We start from the raw sequence: 18,454 nt of genomic DNA on the forward strand, positions 1-18,454 counted from the left end.
CAGGGTCATTTATAAGTGCTCTGGCTTTTCATAATGACGTCTCTTCATTTTGTCCACGCATGCCAGCAATCCTGCGTACAGACGGTCCAATTTTGCCATTATCCTCCCACTAGACAGGTGAAAGCGGCGCTGCAGGGCATTATCGTCAACACCCTTGCAAGCTGCCCCTCCCTCACGTGAACATTTACAACCGTCAGTCAGGTTTCTCCTGCCCCTTATCTTTGTGTTGTTGCCGTACATGAAAGACAGATGCCAGAAGCTATACAGTATTATAGCCTTGGCTGGCCCTTGTCACTGACATGAGGCGTTGAGAGAGAACTGCAGTTGACTGTTTTTATGAGCTCTTTTTTTTTTTTTTTTTTTGAAGCACATTCCTTCACAGAATGACATTGTCTGGGCATGTCGAAGTTATGGTGCTGCTCTTTATGGCCTTATCTCCTCATTGAATCACTCTTACTTCTTCACTCTCCTGTCTCTATATGGTGTGTCCAAAGTGTGGCCCAGGGGTCATTTGCGGCCTGCGGTTGATTCTTTTATCGGCCCTTGCACACATTTAAAAAAATACTATTAAAAATGTAAACTAAGAAAACAATAAGAAAAATGGAAAAGGAGCAGCAATTTAGGAGAAGGAAATAAAAATATTGTAATGAAGTCATGATATTAACAAAAATGGTAACAACAACAATTTTTAATGAGCATAGCTGTGTAATACAATGACAAAAATATCCGGTCTTGTTTTTGATATCGTGCTTAAAGGAAATATCGATATTTTATAAATATCAATATTTCGCCCAGTTCTAAAATAAAGTCACAATATTATGAAAACAATCACAAGAAGACAACAGCAAAAATGGAAAAATAAGCAGTAGAGAAAAAGTAATACACTTTTGTCGCCTATAACACAGAGGCCGAGATGTGGGGTGTTTTTTTTTTTTTTCGAAATATATACAGTATAACTTGATAGCATATATACATGGATTGTACAGCTGCAAGAATTAATCGATTAATCAATGGTTATGGTCTATTTTGGTAGTCGATTAATCGTTTTTTGATTTCAATACTTAAGATGCTCTAATTTCAGCTTCAAATGTGAATATTATTTAATTTCCTTAGCCATCCATGAAAGCAGACTTATTATCTTATATATATATACATGCTTTGACATTGGAAAACAGTAATGGGCATTTTTTCCTCTTGTCTGATACCACGACTGTAGGTGTTGGCTTCATATTAATTTGGTCCATCTAGTATAGCCTAATCAATAACGCCAATAATTGAAACAACAAGTTTCAGATTAATCACTTAAGAAACTGATCATGATCATGAAAATTATAATTTTTTTACAGGTATTATTTTACTGAAGCCAGAGCTACATTTAGAGTTGTTATTATTGAACATTATTTGAATTGAATATTCAATTGGCACCTGGTGTTTGCGCCAGGTGCCAATTTCTATTTCTGAATAAACAGGCAGAATCCGTATTTGCAAGTGAAGAGGCTTAGCTTTGAGCCTCAGGCGGTGCTGACGTCAGAAAAGTAGTATATTTAATTAGGAAGTTTAAACACCGAAGTTATTTTTAGCTGCATTGCTAGAATGCAATTTATTATAGCAATAGTTATTTGTGTAAAATAACAAGTATTTTCTGCAATCGGGAATGTTAGCTGTCCTACTTATTAGCTCGTTAGGAGGAGCAGCTTGATGATGGTCTCCCATTTTAAAGTCCCTTTTGTGCTCTGAATAGGACAGGAGTTTGAACACACAGGTACTTTAGGCTAAGTCATCGTCCTTCCAATATGAGTGAAATAAATAGTTGGGCTGTTTGTGTGTGAGTGGAAGAAAAGCTCTGACTCACTTATGGAGAGGTCATTTGGCGCCACCTGCTAGTTTGCATGTACAAGTCCACTCCCAAATATGAGACGTCTTTTAAACTTATTCTCGGGGAAAATGATTATTCAGACTCAGATTCAAAGTAATTGATGAATTTTCCAGGAAATGTCTTTCAGCTCCCACCTCGAATGTCCAGTCAATGTTGTGTTACTCCGCTATACAGACTGCTGATGCTCCATGCTGCAATGCACCAATGAAATAGTCTCTCCCTCATACTGGAAGCTCTGCGCAGTATATCATCCCTATTAGCAGTCCAATTAGTATGCTTAACTCAGTCAAATGAGAAAGTGCTAAAAGAATTCATCCTCGTGTCTTATTTAAAGTTAAAGCCTGCTCATAATTTAAAACAGCGTCAGAACCAAATTGAATTAGCCACTGTCGGCTTTGTCATCCTTAATAGATACAAGAAGAGGGTGAAAACATCCTGCTTTTGCCGGTGCCAAGTCCGAGGGGGATAATCACACGCAGAAACAGGATTAGGCCAGTTGACAGTAGGATTAGAGCTGCAGATAGGATTAGTGTCGTAGAGATCAGATTAGTATAATATGTGCCAGATTGATTGTGTAAAGTCACTGCTGAAGGAGCGTATGTGTGCGTGAATGCACTGTACACGTGTTTAGAATGCAGACACTTAGAACAGGAGAGCGTGGATCAAAGATGGTATATTAAGGAGAAGTGTCATGGCTCTAATGGGTTTTTTTCACAAGACAAGAATGTTAATGGTAATGGTGTTATTTCATTTGAACATGCATCAGATTACAATTGAGTGCATCACATAATCAGTTCACAGTTCCACATGTCCAAAAGGAGTAGGAAGAAGCAAAGCTTATTAAATCCTACCCCTCCATCTGGGACTTTTACAATCAGTAAACTCTGTGGACTCTGGGACGAGTCGATGACACGATGAAATCAAATATCCAAAAACAACTACAAAAATGTTCAATATGTGTCATTTTAAATTCTTTATTAACACAAATGAGGTTGAATTTGTATCAAAATAGGCTATTTAGTAAGATGTACGTATGCTCAGCAGCAGCTGTGGGCACCCTCACATAGTCAGAATGGAACAGTCGACTGCAAGATTGATATTTGAATCAGACTCCATGTTAAGGCAGCCTAGTGTGTTTTATACAGTCGCGTTTCTTATTGTTCTAAATGTGCAATGTTCATTTTCAAGTGTGCGTCAGGATCTTGCAATCAAATCGAAGCGTTAATATCACATCCACTGAAACCTCGGTTAGCGTTTTTTGGTTTACATCCAAAATTCATGCCAACATTTTGCCTTTTTTTGCATACATTTCCCGGTTAGCGTACAGTATGGTGTGCTTGTATGTTTTTTTTTTTAGCACATAACGTCTTTGTTAGCTGCCTCTTAGCATGCTAACAGAAGTTAGCTCTGTCACCCGACTATGACATCATCGCAATATCAATGCGATATTAGAGGAGCTAAGTTGCAGGCAGACAGGGGTGGGGTTCAGAGTTTTAGCTTTGCGTGGTTTACGGCTACAACATTAGTCAACATTAGTTTTTAATTAGAGATTAGGATATGGTTCGCCTCACTCTACCGCTACTCTAAAACAGCAGCTTGGATTTCTGAGGAACAGTCATGGCATGTTTGGGACTAGTTCTCATATGACAAGAAGCTTGATAGAAAACTATCATATCATAATCATATAAAAATCACTTCAGAGCAAAACATGTGTGGGAAAATTGAGGCAGTGTAAAGGGGGCGCTGCTTAAAAAAGACGCACTCACACAGAGCAGTCTAAGTTTGGATGTAGGGCTCCTGTGTACGTGACATCTGACCTTAAGCATTTCTGAAAAACAACACCCAGTGGGGTGCGAATAACTTATTGCCATTGGAGCGTTTGTGTGTACACAAATAACAAGGTCTGTGTGTGTGGCTGCTGCTATGCTACATACACTATAAGGGCAAAACACAAACACGTTTTTGTTATGGGCCTCGTCACAATTATGGTTGTCCTCAGTGGGCCACCTGGAACTTATTTACTTACTTAATAACAAAGTTAGTACAAAATAAGCCAATTTTTTTTTGCAAAATTGGCAGAACAATATTATATTATTTATATTTATTTTTGTCATTGGTATATATTTTGATTCATTTTCTACCACTTTTCCTCACGAGGGTCACGGGGGGTGCTGGAGCCTATCCCAGCTGTCGGGGTACACCCAGGACTGGTGGCCAGCCAATCACAGGGCACATATAGACAAACAACCATTCACACTCACATTCATACCTATGGACAATTTGGAGTGGCCAATTAACCTAGCATGTTTTTGGAATGTGGGAGGAAACCGGAGTACCCGGAGAAAACCCACACATGCACGGGGAGAACATGCAAACTCCACACAGAGATGCCCGAGGGTGGAATTGAACCCTGGTCTCCTAACTATGTGGTCTGGGCGCTAACCACTAGACCGCCGTGCCGCCAGAACAATATTATATTATTTATATTTATTTTTGTCATTGGTATATATTATTGGTATATATTTTTAGAACAAAATAAATCTACCAAATATACCAAAAATAGAATAACTAATCCTAAAATTTAAAAAATACATGAAATAATATATATCGTGTGCCATTGTCTGCCATCGTTTTGTACATGGTGGTAATGCATCAGCGGGGGCAAACTGTAACTATTATCATGGATTAACACTCCCACCCTTCGCCATCATCATAAGCCCCCGTTGATCACATATCAGCCTGCTTGACCACTAAGCACTGCAGCATGCACATCAGTGTATACAATGAGGCTCAGCTCAGAGCTATATACTTAATCACAAGGGTATGCCTGTGCGGTGGTGCATGGTTTGGAATAGATGCAACTGCAACAAGAAACCATGGTGGCTCACATTTTGGACTCTTTTTTTAGGAACTGTTGCTAATTGTAGTACAATAAAGCGCAGGGATTTGGACCAAGCATAACTATCAAGATAAAGCATTTATTCTGTGAAGAATTATGCCAAATGTAAAGTAAAATAAATAAACGATGAATGTCATCTTCAGTATTTCACTGAGCCTGCTAATGAACTGAATTACTTTTTATGCTTTCTACTATGTTGGACTTCCAGCATGCCTGACAATGTTGGGCAGAGCCTTTGAGTGGCTGCTGCTGGCCAGCAACACAAAGCTCCTTTCACAGTGTGTGTGAGGAGAAAGCGCTTTCATCTCCGTGTATGTTTGGACAGAAGTCACTGGAACGCAGGCCAGAGAACAGTAGAGCCTCACATAATGTGATGCAAAGCATCCCGACGAAATGACACCATGAGAGATTCCAGTCCACAGTGAACGCGATTGTAATTGTGATTATATGTAAACAAAATAACACAATGGTTGGGTGGTCTAAATGAGTGATGCAAAGCTTTAGAGCAGGGGTCTCAAACTCAATTTACCTGGCGGCCACTGGAGCTAGGGTCTGGGCAAGGCTGGGCCGCATCAGGTTTTCCAAAAAAAAAAAAAAAATGCATTTATTAAAAACAGAAAAATATACAAACTTTTTCAGTGCTTTGGTTCCGATTTTCTACAAGAAAAGCTCTGATAAAACATTCCACTGTTCTCAAATATCTTAATTTTTATTTTTCTACACAAAATAAGATGAAAAATAAACAAATCAAGAATAAAGAAAATCAATCAATCAGTAATAAATAAATATAATAATAATAATAATAAAACAGCAAATAATAAAAACTGAAGAAACCACATATAGTTGGTGGGTAGACAAATTATTTTTTTCTGATTAAAATGAACAAAGCATTATTAGAGCCCTGTAGACATGACAAAACACGACTATAGTCACATTTATACTCTTTTTATTTACAACATATTGCGCAACTGCAGGGTCTTGAGACACATGCTAACTCGCAAACTAGAGAGCTAGCGACCTAAACGGTAGCCTTCAAGTTATTTCCTTTAAACTTAAATAGCCAAAAACTTACCACTTCCACACGGATAGGGAGGATAACTATTAACAGTTATTTAACCTTTAACATGAACATTAATCAAATGTAATAATTTTTTCTGGCTACATGATACCATACAGCATCCATATCAAACTTAGAGGCTATAACATAATGTTACAAGAAATAATAGAATTAATTGAAACGATGGGTGAAATGTACTGCTTGTTTTTCTCATAAGAGATCATCTTTTCAAGGGTCAAACTGTTACTGGCTTCTTCTTTCAGTTTTTTGCACAAGGTTAGAGCTCACATACACATAGTAGTTTAATATTCTGCATTATACTTTGGTAGTGTCTTGTTTGTTTTATCTACCAATTGTATTGCTGTGTGTCATTGTTTTGACACCACGACTCGGAATGTTGTGTGAGCTGGTGACGCCCTGTAGTATACTGTAGTATGGCTCACTCAGCGGCTCCCCCTGAGGTGGACGGGACGTTTAACGTTGTTGACAGAAGTAGCGCCGATCGATGGGTCTGTGAAATCAATGTTTTAATAATGATAATGTTTTAAATAATCAAAATAAGGCAAAATACTGTAAGTAGTCATCATCAATGTACTGTTAATGCATGATCACAGCATGTGTATAAAACATCTTTAGAGGGCTTTGTAGTCGAAATAGGTGTGTCCCAATGACGTGCATTGTTAGCTTGCTCATATTAACTTGTTTTCTGGCATTGTAATGCACAGAAAAGTGAAATAAATATGTGAGTGTAAATTTTTCAAGTACAGTTCCCCTTTAAAATTAGCATCATAACTGTCCCGGTCTCTGGGTCACTAGTGTGTGAGTGTCAGGGAGAAAAGCTTTGGCTTGTTTGGTGAAAAGTTCTTAGGCACCGCCTGTTGGTTTTCATATGTAAATCTTGATGACCAAATCTTGATGAATCTCGACTTTTTTCTAGTCTGATGTTGAGGTCCATACAGTCAATTTTTCAAACATTCATGACAGTGGTTCTCGTGATCTTGAATTCTTCCACACCAAACTCATCCAACCATGGCTTTATGGATCTCACTTGAACAGACAAGGGATTTGTGAGAAAATGAGAAACATAAAACATGTCCAATGTTGGTCCCTCGCTACTTTGCACTTTGTGCCAAGCACAGTTTTTCACAACTATATTACTAAAAATCATGCTATTTTTGGTTGAATATGACCTATTATTAATCCAAATATGCATGTTTAAGCACATTTTCTGTATTTGTTTTTGTCTAAATAAAAATGGCTGTTTGTCTACTATAAAAGGATGATGTAGGGGTGTTATTTCATGCCTACAGGGCTCTAATAATGTTCAAATTCACAATTAGAAGGTTGTGAATACATTTTCTTTGCACTAAGTAAATATTTCATTTACAAATAAGCAATCCTACTTTGCAGGAATCCACTTATCAACGCCAGGATTGGGATCAGTTAACCGTAATAACCAAATCAGTGTATGTTGATTATCTTTATTAAGATCCCATGGGTGCTGATAATTTGCTCAAGAGGTGCTTCTATTGGAAATTCATAACAATAATAATAACCGGATTAAGTGATGCATGGAAGTATAACCGATGCCGGCTTCAGGCTCAGTGTGAATGTTGCAGAGCAATCAAAAATGCTGTTAACCGTTCCATGTGTGAAAAGCAGCAGTATTGCATAACGGAGGTGCATTGTCGGCGATGTTTTCTGCTTTAGGGGAGTAGAGTATTTCTGTTTCGCAGTGGGAGTATGATGTTGTTTAGATGGCTAGGTGAAGCAAAGTGCATCCCTACTCATGAATACATCTTGCCGCATGCCTCCTCTCCTCTCCGCTAAAGGATGGGACACGGCCCCACCCAGCATTCTTTATACCATACTTCATTGTTTTTTTAAACCTCGCACACAGTTGCAAAAGCAAGGGTGTGAGTATGTGTGTATCTCCGAGTCGGAGGGAGAGTTGGTCAAGTGAGAGATCAAGGCGGGTCGTGTTTTCACAACTTATCATCAATCAGACCGCTCAGTAGCCAGGCGGATTATTGTTCCCTGTTTGGCCTGGAGGATGGCAAGTCTGATCTCACCAGGAGAAACAGACCCCTGTCAATATGACAACAGTGCACCGGGTTGGCCGGCAGTGAAGTCGGGAAGATTCCAAAGGACACACAACAGCACACGGAACTGGGAGTTCCTTTTTAGAGTTTGTCATGTCTATTTGCAATTATAGTAATGAAGTAATTATAGTAATTAATAGCTAACCAAGGAACCCAAACATGTCTGTCTGACTAGTATGTAATGTGCTTTATGACCACCTGTCGGAAAACAGTAGGAGTGGTGGGTCATTGCACGACTTGGTCTCGATGCAAGCACACGATAATGACCAAAACGGAAAATAATGCATGGTACCTACCTAGTTCATTCATTCATTGCTGGAGCCTATCCCAGCTGTCTTTGGGCGAGAGGCGGGGTACACCCTGGACTGGTGGCCAGCCAATCACAGGGCACATATAGGCGGGGTACACCCTGGACTGGTGGCCAGCCAATCACAGGGCCCCATATAGACAAACAACCATTCACACTCACATTCATACCTATGGACAATTTGGAGTGGCCAATTAACCTAGCATGTTTTTGGAATGTGGGAGGTACCCGGAAAAAACCCACGCATGCAAGGGGAGAACATGCAAACTCCACACAGAGATGGCCGAGGGTGGAATTGAACTCTGGTTTCCTAGCTGTGAGGTCTGCGCGCTAACCACTCGACCGCCGTGCCGCCCCTACCTAGCTCAATAGGTATTTGCTATTGATGTTTTTCCATTGGCAAAAGGAGACATTATAAGGTGTTTTTTTCTATAATATTAGTAGCCTGACATGGTTCAACACAATATACTGTATTTGTAGATGGTGTTAACCACTGCTGGTCCCTTATTGGTTGAATGTCATTGTAACATTTGTAGATACACGGCCAGAAATTACATAAAAACACACAGTCGACACACATTGGATTTTAAATAGCACTTTTCAAGGCATCCAAAGCACTTGACAATGAAGTGAACCCATTATTTATTCACTCTCCAGTCCTACAGCTGCCCCTGGGGTAGTCTGATGGCCTCTGTGACCAGCACCAAATATTCATTCACGTTGATACACCAGTGTGGGCAGCACTGGAGACAAAGGTGGGTGAAGTGTCTTGCTCAGGGACACAACGAGGGAGCAAGGATTGAACCGCCAATCCTCTCGTTACGTTCTCATTTTCTCTACCTGAGTTTACTCACTTTGGGTCCCTAGATGCAGCGTTTTGTGTCCAAGCGTCCTCTAATTATGACCTGCTTATCTGGGTCGATAAGTAATTCCATTTAGACACGAGGAGAATGCTCTCTTGCATTATGTTTGTGTGACTATTAAAAAAAGAACCAGGAAGCCAGAACCAAAAGCTGACGTCTGGATGCCTTCTTCTCATGCAGCAGTCCCGCCTGTGGGCAAGTTTGTTGTATTGTCTTTGTCAAGCTCCTGTGAAATCCAGTTATGAGAAAAATTCGAGGAATCACCATGATGTGTGTGAGAATGTCTGTCTGCTCTGTTGCCGTGGATACCGTCTCGAGCTGCAAGGCTGTTGATGTCACGATCAGAGGAACAGCCACAAATATGATGTAAGGGGCAAAGTCCTCCTCCTCCTTTTATGCTTTCTCCTCCTGCTCTGCATCACCGCTGGTCTCCTCCCAGCGTGCAGTGACCCATGATGAAGTTCTAACGTTTCCCTGATGCAGCCCAGCTCCCGCTATAGAGTTAATATGGCGCTACATCCCCTGCTCTCAAGCAGCTTTTCCGCCACTCGGACGTTTGTTATTGGGGGTCTCAACTCAAAATGGCTACCAGTGTTGGTGGATTGCTTTTATGCAGGGTTATACTGGGTGAAAGCATGTGATCTGTCATGCCTGTCATTCTGCCCTTACCCTCACTGCTCGCCTCTGTCACTGTCTGGGTGATTGCTATTAGAACACATACACAAATATTGTGTATGGCATTAAGCCTGTGATAGTGACATGGTGACACCATGGTCACTTTTTGTTATAGCACCAAATGTTGCTATAGCATGGGTCTCAAACACGCGGCCCGCGGGCCAAATGTGGCCTGCAGGACACTGGTTTGAGGCCCCCGCCTTACGTTTGATTAATGTTCATGTTAAAGGTTAAATAACTGTTAATAGTTATCCTCCCTATCCGTGTGGAAGTGGTAAGTTTTTGGCTATTTAAGTTGAAAGGAAATAACTTGAAGGCTACCGTTTAGGTCGCTAGCTCTCTAGTTTGCGAGTTAGCATGTGTCTCAAGACCCTGCAGTTGCGCAATATGTTGTAAATAAAAAGAGTATAAATGTGACTATAGTCGTGTTTTGTCATGTCTACAGGGCTCTAATAATGCTTTGTTCATTTTAATCTGAAAAAAATAATTTGTCTACCCACCAACTATATGTGGTTTCTTAAGTTTTTGTTATTTGCCGTTTTATTATTATTATTATATTTATTTATTTATTACTGATTGATTGATTTTCTTTACTTTTCTTTATTCTTGATTTGTTTATTTATTTTTCATCTTATTTTGTGTAGAAAAATAAAAAGTACGATATTTGAGAACAGTGGAATGTTTTATCAGCTTTTATTGTAGAAAATCAAAACCAAAGCAAAGTTTATTCATTTTTCTGTTTTTAATAAATGCATTTTTTTTTTTTTGGAAAACCTGATGCGGCCCAGTCTAACCCAGACCCTAGTCCCAGTGGCCCCCAAGTAAATTGAGTTTGAGACCCCTGTGCTATAGGATCCAAATTGCTCGAGATACTAGTAGCTTATCATGAACTGATGAAGCCTGCTTAGATGCAAGATGAATCATCTTCTAACAGTCCAGTTGCCCGCACATTTCAGGCAAAGCTCTCGTCCACTGAGGGCAAATAACGGTGGAAAACAACTTTGATGCCCCTGGGGTGCAGCTTTAGTGTTCAGTACAATGATGGTTGTCGGTTTTGTTGCCTTCAAAGCTTATGCAGTGACTACTCAAAATTCAGTCCAAGTCCGAAAAATAATAATAATGCTTGCTGAAATGTGAGCAGGGGCGATTCTAGAGGCTGTTGGGGCCCTAGGCAAAAATTTACAGGGGGGCATCTTTGCATAGCACCATTGCTGTAGTTTGTCAACGCTCGGGGCACCCCCAACTGAGCTGGAGCCCCAAGCATGCCTGCCTTGCCTGATGGCGTGTACTCGACTGTTGTGAGATATTATACAGTCAGTTGATTATACCGTCCTTATTTTCTACCATTGGAGGTTGATGGGTCAAGCCTTGGCAGTTGGTGCAACTAATTCCAGTGTTTTGGTTAAAAAGTTATGGAGTACTTACTACCGCCTCTGTCTGTGTTCAGTTGAACAGTATTTTACTGGAGAAAGTAATTTGTTGTTTCAAAAATGGCAAGAAAAAAGGGTATTAACAATAGAAGAGAGACTATTGTAACACTTAAAAATATATAGCTTGTATAGGTGTTCTAAAACCTTTGACCATCTTGCATCATAGTCTTAGTCCAAAAACAACTTGAGACGACTCAAGTGGACAGCAGTAAGTGTCTTTAAAAAGCCCCCCCCCCCTGCAATGTAAGTATGCTTCTTAGCTCCACTCACTCTCCACTCTCTCGCGCTTCCTTGCACCTGTCTGGTAATCGAGTATGAGTGAAAGTGAAGGCGGGTGAAGTCATGACAGGGTACTGAGATGACTCTGCGGCGGGGGTTGCTCGAATGGGTCAACTGGCCCCCGGGGCTAAAAGCATACACATGTCTATGCTAAATATTGTTTGTCTGTGTTTGCCTTGGGTTCACGTGAGACGTCGTGTGTACGGGCCACCTGTCGTATGACCCCGAGTGCATGCGTTAATGGGTTCGTATTCGTAATTGGATGAGAATGTGCAAGACTCCCCCTCCAGAATGAAGGTATAATTAGATACACACAGCAGGCTGTAATAAGGTTCCCTGTCTTAGATAATTATTCAGGTACTTTCTAGTGCAACCTTCCACAGTTTGTATGTTATTATATAGTCTTTTAGGATCACATGAGTCGTCTGTATTTATCATTTATCAGTAAAAGAAAAGTGACGTCGTGCTAGATGACCTGAGAGCAGCAAGACATGCATCAGCCATGACCTTCTGGGGGCACACAAACACACACGCCATCTGCCCCCTGCTGTAACCAACAGGAATTGCCAAGTGTTCACTGTTAGCTCAACCAGTTATAGTTAAAAAAACACATTTACTGTATTTGCTGTGATGCAGTGTAAGGGCTGTACAAACAAATTTTAACGTTATTTTTTTCGTAATTGTTTGAACATTTTTTCCGTCCACAGTCATATTGACTGGAACATAAAACTAAGTCTAGTTGTCATACATTCGGCGTCTAGAGATGCTGAAAATGAGGGTGCGTCTTATATTCATTGTTGTCATATATTCAAGTTAATACATTCATTTTCTACCGCTTATCCTCACGAGTGTCGAGGGTGTGCTGGAGCCTATCCCAGCTGTCTTCGGGCGAGAGCCAATCCCAGGGCACATATAGTAGACAAACAGCCATTGACACTCACATTCATACCTATGGTATGAATCTCCCCACACATGCACGGGGAGACCATGCAAACTCCACACAGAGGTGGCCAAGGGTGGAATTGAACCCTGGTCTCCTAGCTGTGAAGCCTGCGCTCTAACCACTCTCACCGTACAGCCCCTAGTTAATCCATACTTTTGTAATACTATACTATATACTACAGGGGTCTCAAACACGTGGCCCGCGGGCCAAATGTGGCCCGCAGGACACTAGTTTGAGGCCCCCGCTTTGATATGAAAGTTTATTGTTAGTGCGGCCTGCGCAAGTTTGATATGGATGCTGTATGGTATCATGTACCCAGAAAAAATTATTACGTTTGATTAATGTTCATGTTAAAGGTTAAATAACTGTTAATAGTTATCTTCCCTATCCGTGTGGAAGTGGTAAGTTTTTGGCTATTTAAGTTGAAAGGAAATAACTTGAAGGCTACCGTTTAGGTCGCTAACTCTCTAGTTTGCGAGTTAGCATGTGTCTCAAGACCCTGCAGTTGCAAAATGCATGTTGTAAATAAAAAGAGTATAAATGTGACTATAGTCGTGTTTTGTCATGTCTACAGGGCTCTAATAATGCTTTGTTCATTTTAATCTGAAAAAAATAATTTGTCTACCCACCAACTATATGTGGTTTCTTAAGTTTTTATTATTTGCCGTTTTATTATTATTATATTTATTTATTACTGATTGATTTTCTTTATTCTTGATTTGTTTATTTATTTTTCATCTTATTTTGTGTAGAAAAATAAAAATTAAGATATTTGAGAACAGTGGAATGATTTATCAAAGCTTTTCTTGTAGAAAATTGGAGCCAAAACGAAGTTTAAAATTTTTTTTTGTTTTTAATAAATGCGTTTTTTTTTTTTTTGGGAAAACCTGATGCGGCCCAGTCTCACCCAGACCCTAGCTCCAGTGGCCCCCAAGTAAATTGAGTCTGAGACCCCTGATTGCTATATAGTCTGAGACTTGCTATATATTTTTATTCCATGTTTGCCCTGACACTCTTCCAACTTCACCTTAGCCGCTTCACTCTTGTTTCTTTTAGGGCCGCTGTTCCAGGGAGAACTGCAAGTATCTGCACCCTCCTCCCCACCTAAAGAACCAGCTGGAGATCAATGGCAGGAACAACCTGATCCAGCAGAAGAACATGGTGATGCTGGCCCAGCACATGCAGCTTGCCAATGCCATGATGCCTGGCACGCAGCTACCGCCTATGGTGAGAAGACACAAACGCATGACTGAACACACCCCAGTTTCTTGTCTGATAGGCTGGACATGACCTTCTTTCCACCATCCATCATTCAGCCCATGTTCTCCGTGACGCCCGGCTTGGCCACCAACGCCAGTGCCGCGGCCGCAGCTGCAGCCGCGGCTTTTAATCCGTACCTGAGCCCTGTGTCACCAGGCCTCATGCCCCCAGAGATCCTGCCCAACACCCCCGTCCTCATGGCTTCCAGCCCCACAGTCAGCCAAGTCCCCAATGCTGCTGCTGCAGCCCAGAAGCTGCTGAGAACAGATAGACTTGAGGTAACACGGCATCTGTCGACGCTTTGAACTGATTCCCAACATCAATGCTTATATTAACAAATTATACTGTGTTTCTAATTAGAAGCTCATTAAAAACTGTCAAGAGTCTTGTATTTCATCACTTTCATCACAAATTCAGAGTTGTTTGTGATGATGGCTACAAATTGTCCCACATCTGATTTGATTCAATTCATGTCATTGAAAATGTACACATGCTTACATCATATCCGTGAGCATTTATCCAAGCATATTTTTTGTATCTAATCATGCAACAATCATATTTACTGTATTTGCTGGTCACAGACGTCACACAGTATGGAGGCACCCCTGAGATAGTGCTGCCCCCTGCTGTCTCATATATAAACTGATCTAATGTAAGTTTGAAAATAAGAACCTAAGAAGTTGTGTTGCAATGATTTATACGGCAAAAGGAACACAGAGACATATTCCTGGGTAATAGATCCATGTCAAAGTAAGAAAATTATTTTTAAAAATAACATCAGGTGTCCAAGCTTTTTCAACCAAAGTCATGGATGCAGCTGACATAGACATAGACATAGACATAGACATAGACATAGACATAGACATAGACATAGACATAGACATAGACTTTCTTTATTGTCATTGCACAATAACACAACAGTGAAATTGCCAATGAAATGTCGTTGCCTGGCTCCCGTGTAATAAATAATAAATAATAAATAATAAATAATAAATAATAAATAATAAATAATAAATAATAAATAATAAATAATAAATAATAAATAATAAATAATAAATAATAAATAATAAATAATAAATAACAGGTATGAATGTGAGTGTGAATGGTTGTTTGTCTATATGTGCCCTGTGATTGGCTGGCGACCAGTCCAGGGTGTACCCCGCCTCTCGCCCGAAGACAGCTGGGATAGGCTCCAGCATCCCCACGACCCTCGTGAGGAAAAGCGGTAGAAAATTAAATAATAAATAATAAATAATAAATAATAAATAATAAATAATAAATAATAAATAATAAATAATAAATAATAAATAATAAATAATAAATAATAAATAATAAATAATAAATAGGTATGAATGTGAGTGTGAATGGTTGTTTGTCTATATGTGCCCTGTGATTGGCTGGCCACCAGTCCAGGGTGTACCCCGCCTCTCGTCCCAAGACAGCTGGGATAGGCTCCAGCACCCCCGCGACCCTCGTGAGGAAAAAGCGGTAGAAAATGAATGAATGAATGAAATAATAAATAATAAAAAAATAAAAAATAAATAATAATGTGGAGAATAAATAGATTACATCAAATATGAACAACAATGTACAGCATAAACAGTAATTTGTACAAATAATTTAAATAATTTAGAATAAATAACAATAATTTAAAGTTTTGACGACTCTGCATTAACTATAAAATGCGTGTCGGATATTATATGTGTGCCTTTTTATTGCAGGTGTGTCGCGAATACCAGAGGGGAAACTGCTCCCGAGGGGAGGACGACTGTCGCTTCGCCCATCCGGCGGACAGCACGATGATCGACACCAACGACAACACCGTCACCGTGTGCATGGACTACATCAAGGGCCGCTGCTCCCGCGAGAAGTGCAAGTACTTCCACCCGCCGGCTCACCTGCAGGCTAAAATTAAGGCCACTCAGCACCAGGTGAACCAGGCTTCAGCCGCCGCGGCCATGGTGAGCAATCCTTGTCGTCACAATCACATACTAGCAAGTCATGTTTTTGGTTGACAGTAGGGACTTCACTCCTGTGATGTTATGTCCTAGTCCACATTTTTAACTTGATATTGACGTGGCCAGGGTCGAGAGCTGGGGGTGAATCGTTGCAATGTGACTCTGACTAGGATGTGCACAGTGTACTGTCTATTATGATTGAAATAAGTAATGAGTGAACAATGTTTTCATTGCTGCGTTCATCCATTTGTGTGTGACGGTAACTAATGTAGACGAGTAGTCCGTAGTTCTCATGATGATCATGTTCCCGTTGAGCAGTAGAGCTATAGTGTCCACACTGTGCATGCCTTAGTCCTGTAATCCCCTTGTACAATTGCATTGATTTGTTTTTTTATTTGTTTTTTTTTCTCACCTATACCCAAACTGCACTGCTGCCCCCATGATGCACCTCTGCTTGCTGGTTTATGTTAATGCGCTTGAACCCCATTGGCCCATTGCCATCATGTGCTCGCTGCCTGCTAATTAAGACTCAGTCGGCTGTCAAATCACTGAAGCGACCCCTCGACGCAACCTTTGACCTGGTACTATGACCTTTCACCTTTTAGCTTGGCATGTTGGCTTTGTTGTAGAGCAGTGTTTTAACCGATGCTATTTTGTTGTCTTTTGTCAGTGCAAATGTCTGTTTTTCCTTCTGTCGTTATTGTGTGGAATGAAATGATCGCGGCTCTTCCCTGTAGGGTACGGGTGTCCAACGTGTGGCTCGGGCGGCACTGTTTTTTTGTTGTTGTGTTTCAGCAAAAAAAAAAAAAGAAACACCAACAACAGCAGCAAAAATGGTAAAATCAGCAGTAATTTTACAAGGATAAAGTACAAAAAAAGTCTAAAATGTACAAAAAATAATGGAATAAGGGAAAATATTTTTATTTTAGGGAAAAAATGCATTATTTTTAAGTCATAATATTATGGGAAACAAACAATGAATAAAATAGGGATAAAAATACTTAAATAATAAAATGAGGTTGCAGAAAAAGTTGTCATCTTACAAGAATAACATGAAAATATGGGAGAAACAACAGGAGAAATGGAACAGGCTGCTGTAAATTTACAAGAATGAATCCAGAATACAAAAAATGTATCAAATGTATTCTAAGGAGAAAAAGTTGCACTTTTATGGAAATAAACATTTAATGTCATTTTAGTAGCAAAAAGTTGAAATATTAAAGAAAAAATTATGTAATATTTAAAAAAAGAAACTTAACAAAATTGAATAATAATTGTAATAAATTAGGATGTGGGAAAGTTTTAATGTTATGGGAATAAAGTCATAAGAAAATGTACAATTATTTAAGAAAAAAATTAAATAATCGGTCAGATCATTTTGATAAACTTGATAAAAAAGGAGGCAAAAAGAAGGACAGAAGTTGACATTAATAATAGGCCTTTCACCTCAATCACAAAGCTGTTTTTAGCATAGCTCCATGTATCGATTCCCAAAATATCCGAGTGGCCCTTGCTTCGTGTTATGGGAATAAAGTCATAAGAAAATATACAATTATTTAAGAAAAATTTTGAAATAATTGGTCAGATCATTTTGAAAAACTTGATAAAAAAGGAGGCAAAAAGAAGAAAGACTGAAGTTGACATTAATAATAGGCCTTTCACATCAATCACAAAGCTATTTTAGCATAGCTCCATGTATCGATTCCCAAAATATCCGAGCGGCCCTTGCTTCCTTTTGTTTTCCAGTATGCGGCCCTCGTTGGAAAAAGTTTGGACAGCCCTGCTTTAGGGGTTCAATTTGAGGGATGCCAGATGTGCTTGAATTCACCAGGAGCCACAATCAATTCATCATCTGTCCTGTCTTTAACCAAAGCAAGTGAGGTTTAGGGAATTAGAGCTTTAACGATGGTAGCATGGCTTCAAGTCTAACGTCCAATTGTTCAGTGTTGTGGAGCTATGAACAATACGCATGAATGTGTTGCTAGTGCACGTCAGGTGGGGGTAAGAGGAAACAGTCTTGTAGCCATATAAGGGGGGAAGGGCATCCCACTAGAACAGATGATTGAAAAGAGATAGTTCACTCCATCACTGAGATTTTTTTCAAAGATGGCCTCATAACACGGGAGAATCTGCATTCACATTGACGCCATTTTTGACCCGAGTGGAGAGTGAACCATCACTTGAACATGGCTTTACACAGTTTATCATGGAGCTAGCAGTGCAGCCTCCCTCTCTCTCTCTGTGCTTCCTACCTGTTCCACCTCGTTAGCAGCTGTTAATTGTTAATGCTTGCTCATGTTGCATCTAGTCAGCCACAGTAGTACTCAGTTAATATTCCCAGTGAAGATAATAATTCACGTATGCTTATTATCCAGTAGGCACCATGCTCCTGCTTGTGTAGTACATGTGTCAGAGTGCTGCTTGCTTGCTACTGATGATATGATCATATTGTTGATGTACACACAAAAGGATGTTGTAATGCTACTTCTATGATGTCCTCTAACATATGTTCCCTTTTTTGTTTTTTGTTGTTTTGTTTTCCAACTCATCTTTTTCTCCCCCCACGCACACACACTTCTCTATCTCTCTGTCACTGACCTTCCTTCATCTGGCTGGGCAGGGTATCGCCCCCAGTGTCATGGCTCCCCTGCCAAAGCGGGCGGCCCTGGAGAAGGCCAACGGGGCCTCTGCTGTGTTTAACACCGGCATGCTCCAGTACCAACAGGCCCTGGCCAGCATGCAGTTTCAGCAGCAGGCTGCTTTCCTCCCATCAGGTATGCAAAACCACATAGACGATGCCCGGAT

General features: G+C 40.1%; 1 protein-coding gene across 17 annotated transcripts in view; it reads left to right on the top strand.

Annotated features, from left to right (window-relative positions):
* Positions 1-18,454, top strand: part of mbnl1 (muscleblind-like splicing regulator 1) — a 47,525-nt gene that overhangs the window by 19,480 nt on the left and 9,591 nt on the right. For 10 of the 17 annotated variants that reach the window (XR_013627563.1, XM_058069080.2, XM_058069070.2 and 7 more), the window contains exons 3-7: positions 13,488-13,658; positions 13,748-13,969; positions 15,413-15,652; positions 16,177-16,230; positions 18,270-18,423. Coding sequence is in view for 16 of the 17 variants with exons in the window: in XM_058069080.2 (XP_057925063.2) it covers positions 13,488-13,658; positions 13,748-13,969; positions 15,413-15,652; positions 16,177-16,230; positions 18,270-18,423 (841 nt within the window). In the remaining variant the exon portion in view is untranslated. The remainder of the gene's footprint in view (positions 1-13,487; positions 13,659-13,747; positions 13,970-15,412; positions 15,653-16,176; positions 16,231-18,269; positions 18,424-18,454) is intronic. The other 7 variants (XM_058069081.2, XM_078791624.1, XM_058069073.2 and 4 more) reach the window with 1 other exon arrangement.

The sequence above is a fragment of the Doryrhamphus excisus genome, linkage group LG6 (genome assembly GCF_037039965.1).
Source record: "Doryrhamphus excisus strain RoL-2023G ecotype Guam linkage group LG6, RoL_Dexc_Guam_v1.1, whole genome shotgun sequence".
Classification (NCBI taxonomy): domain Eukaryota; kingdom Metazoa; phylum Chordata; class Actinopteri; order Syngnathiformes; family Syngnathidae; genus Doryrhamphus; species Doryrhamphus excisus.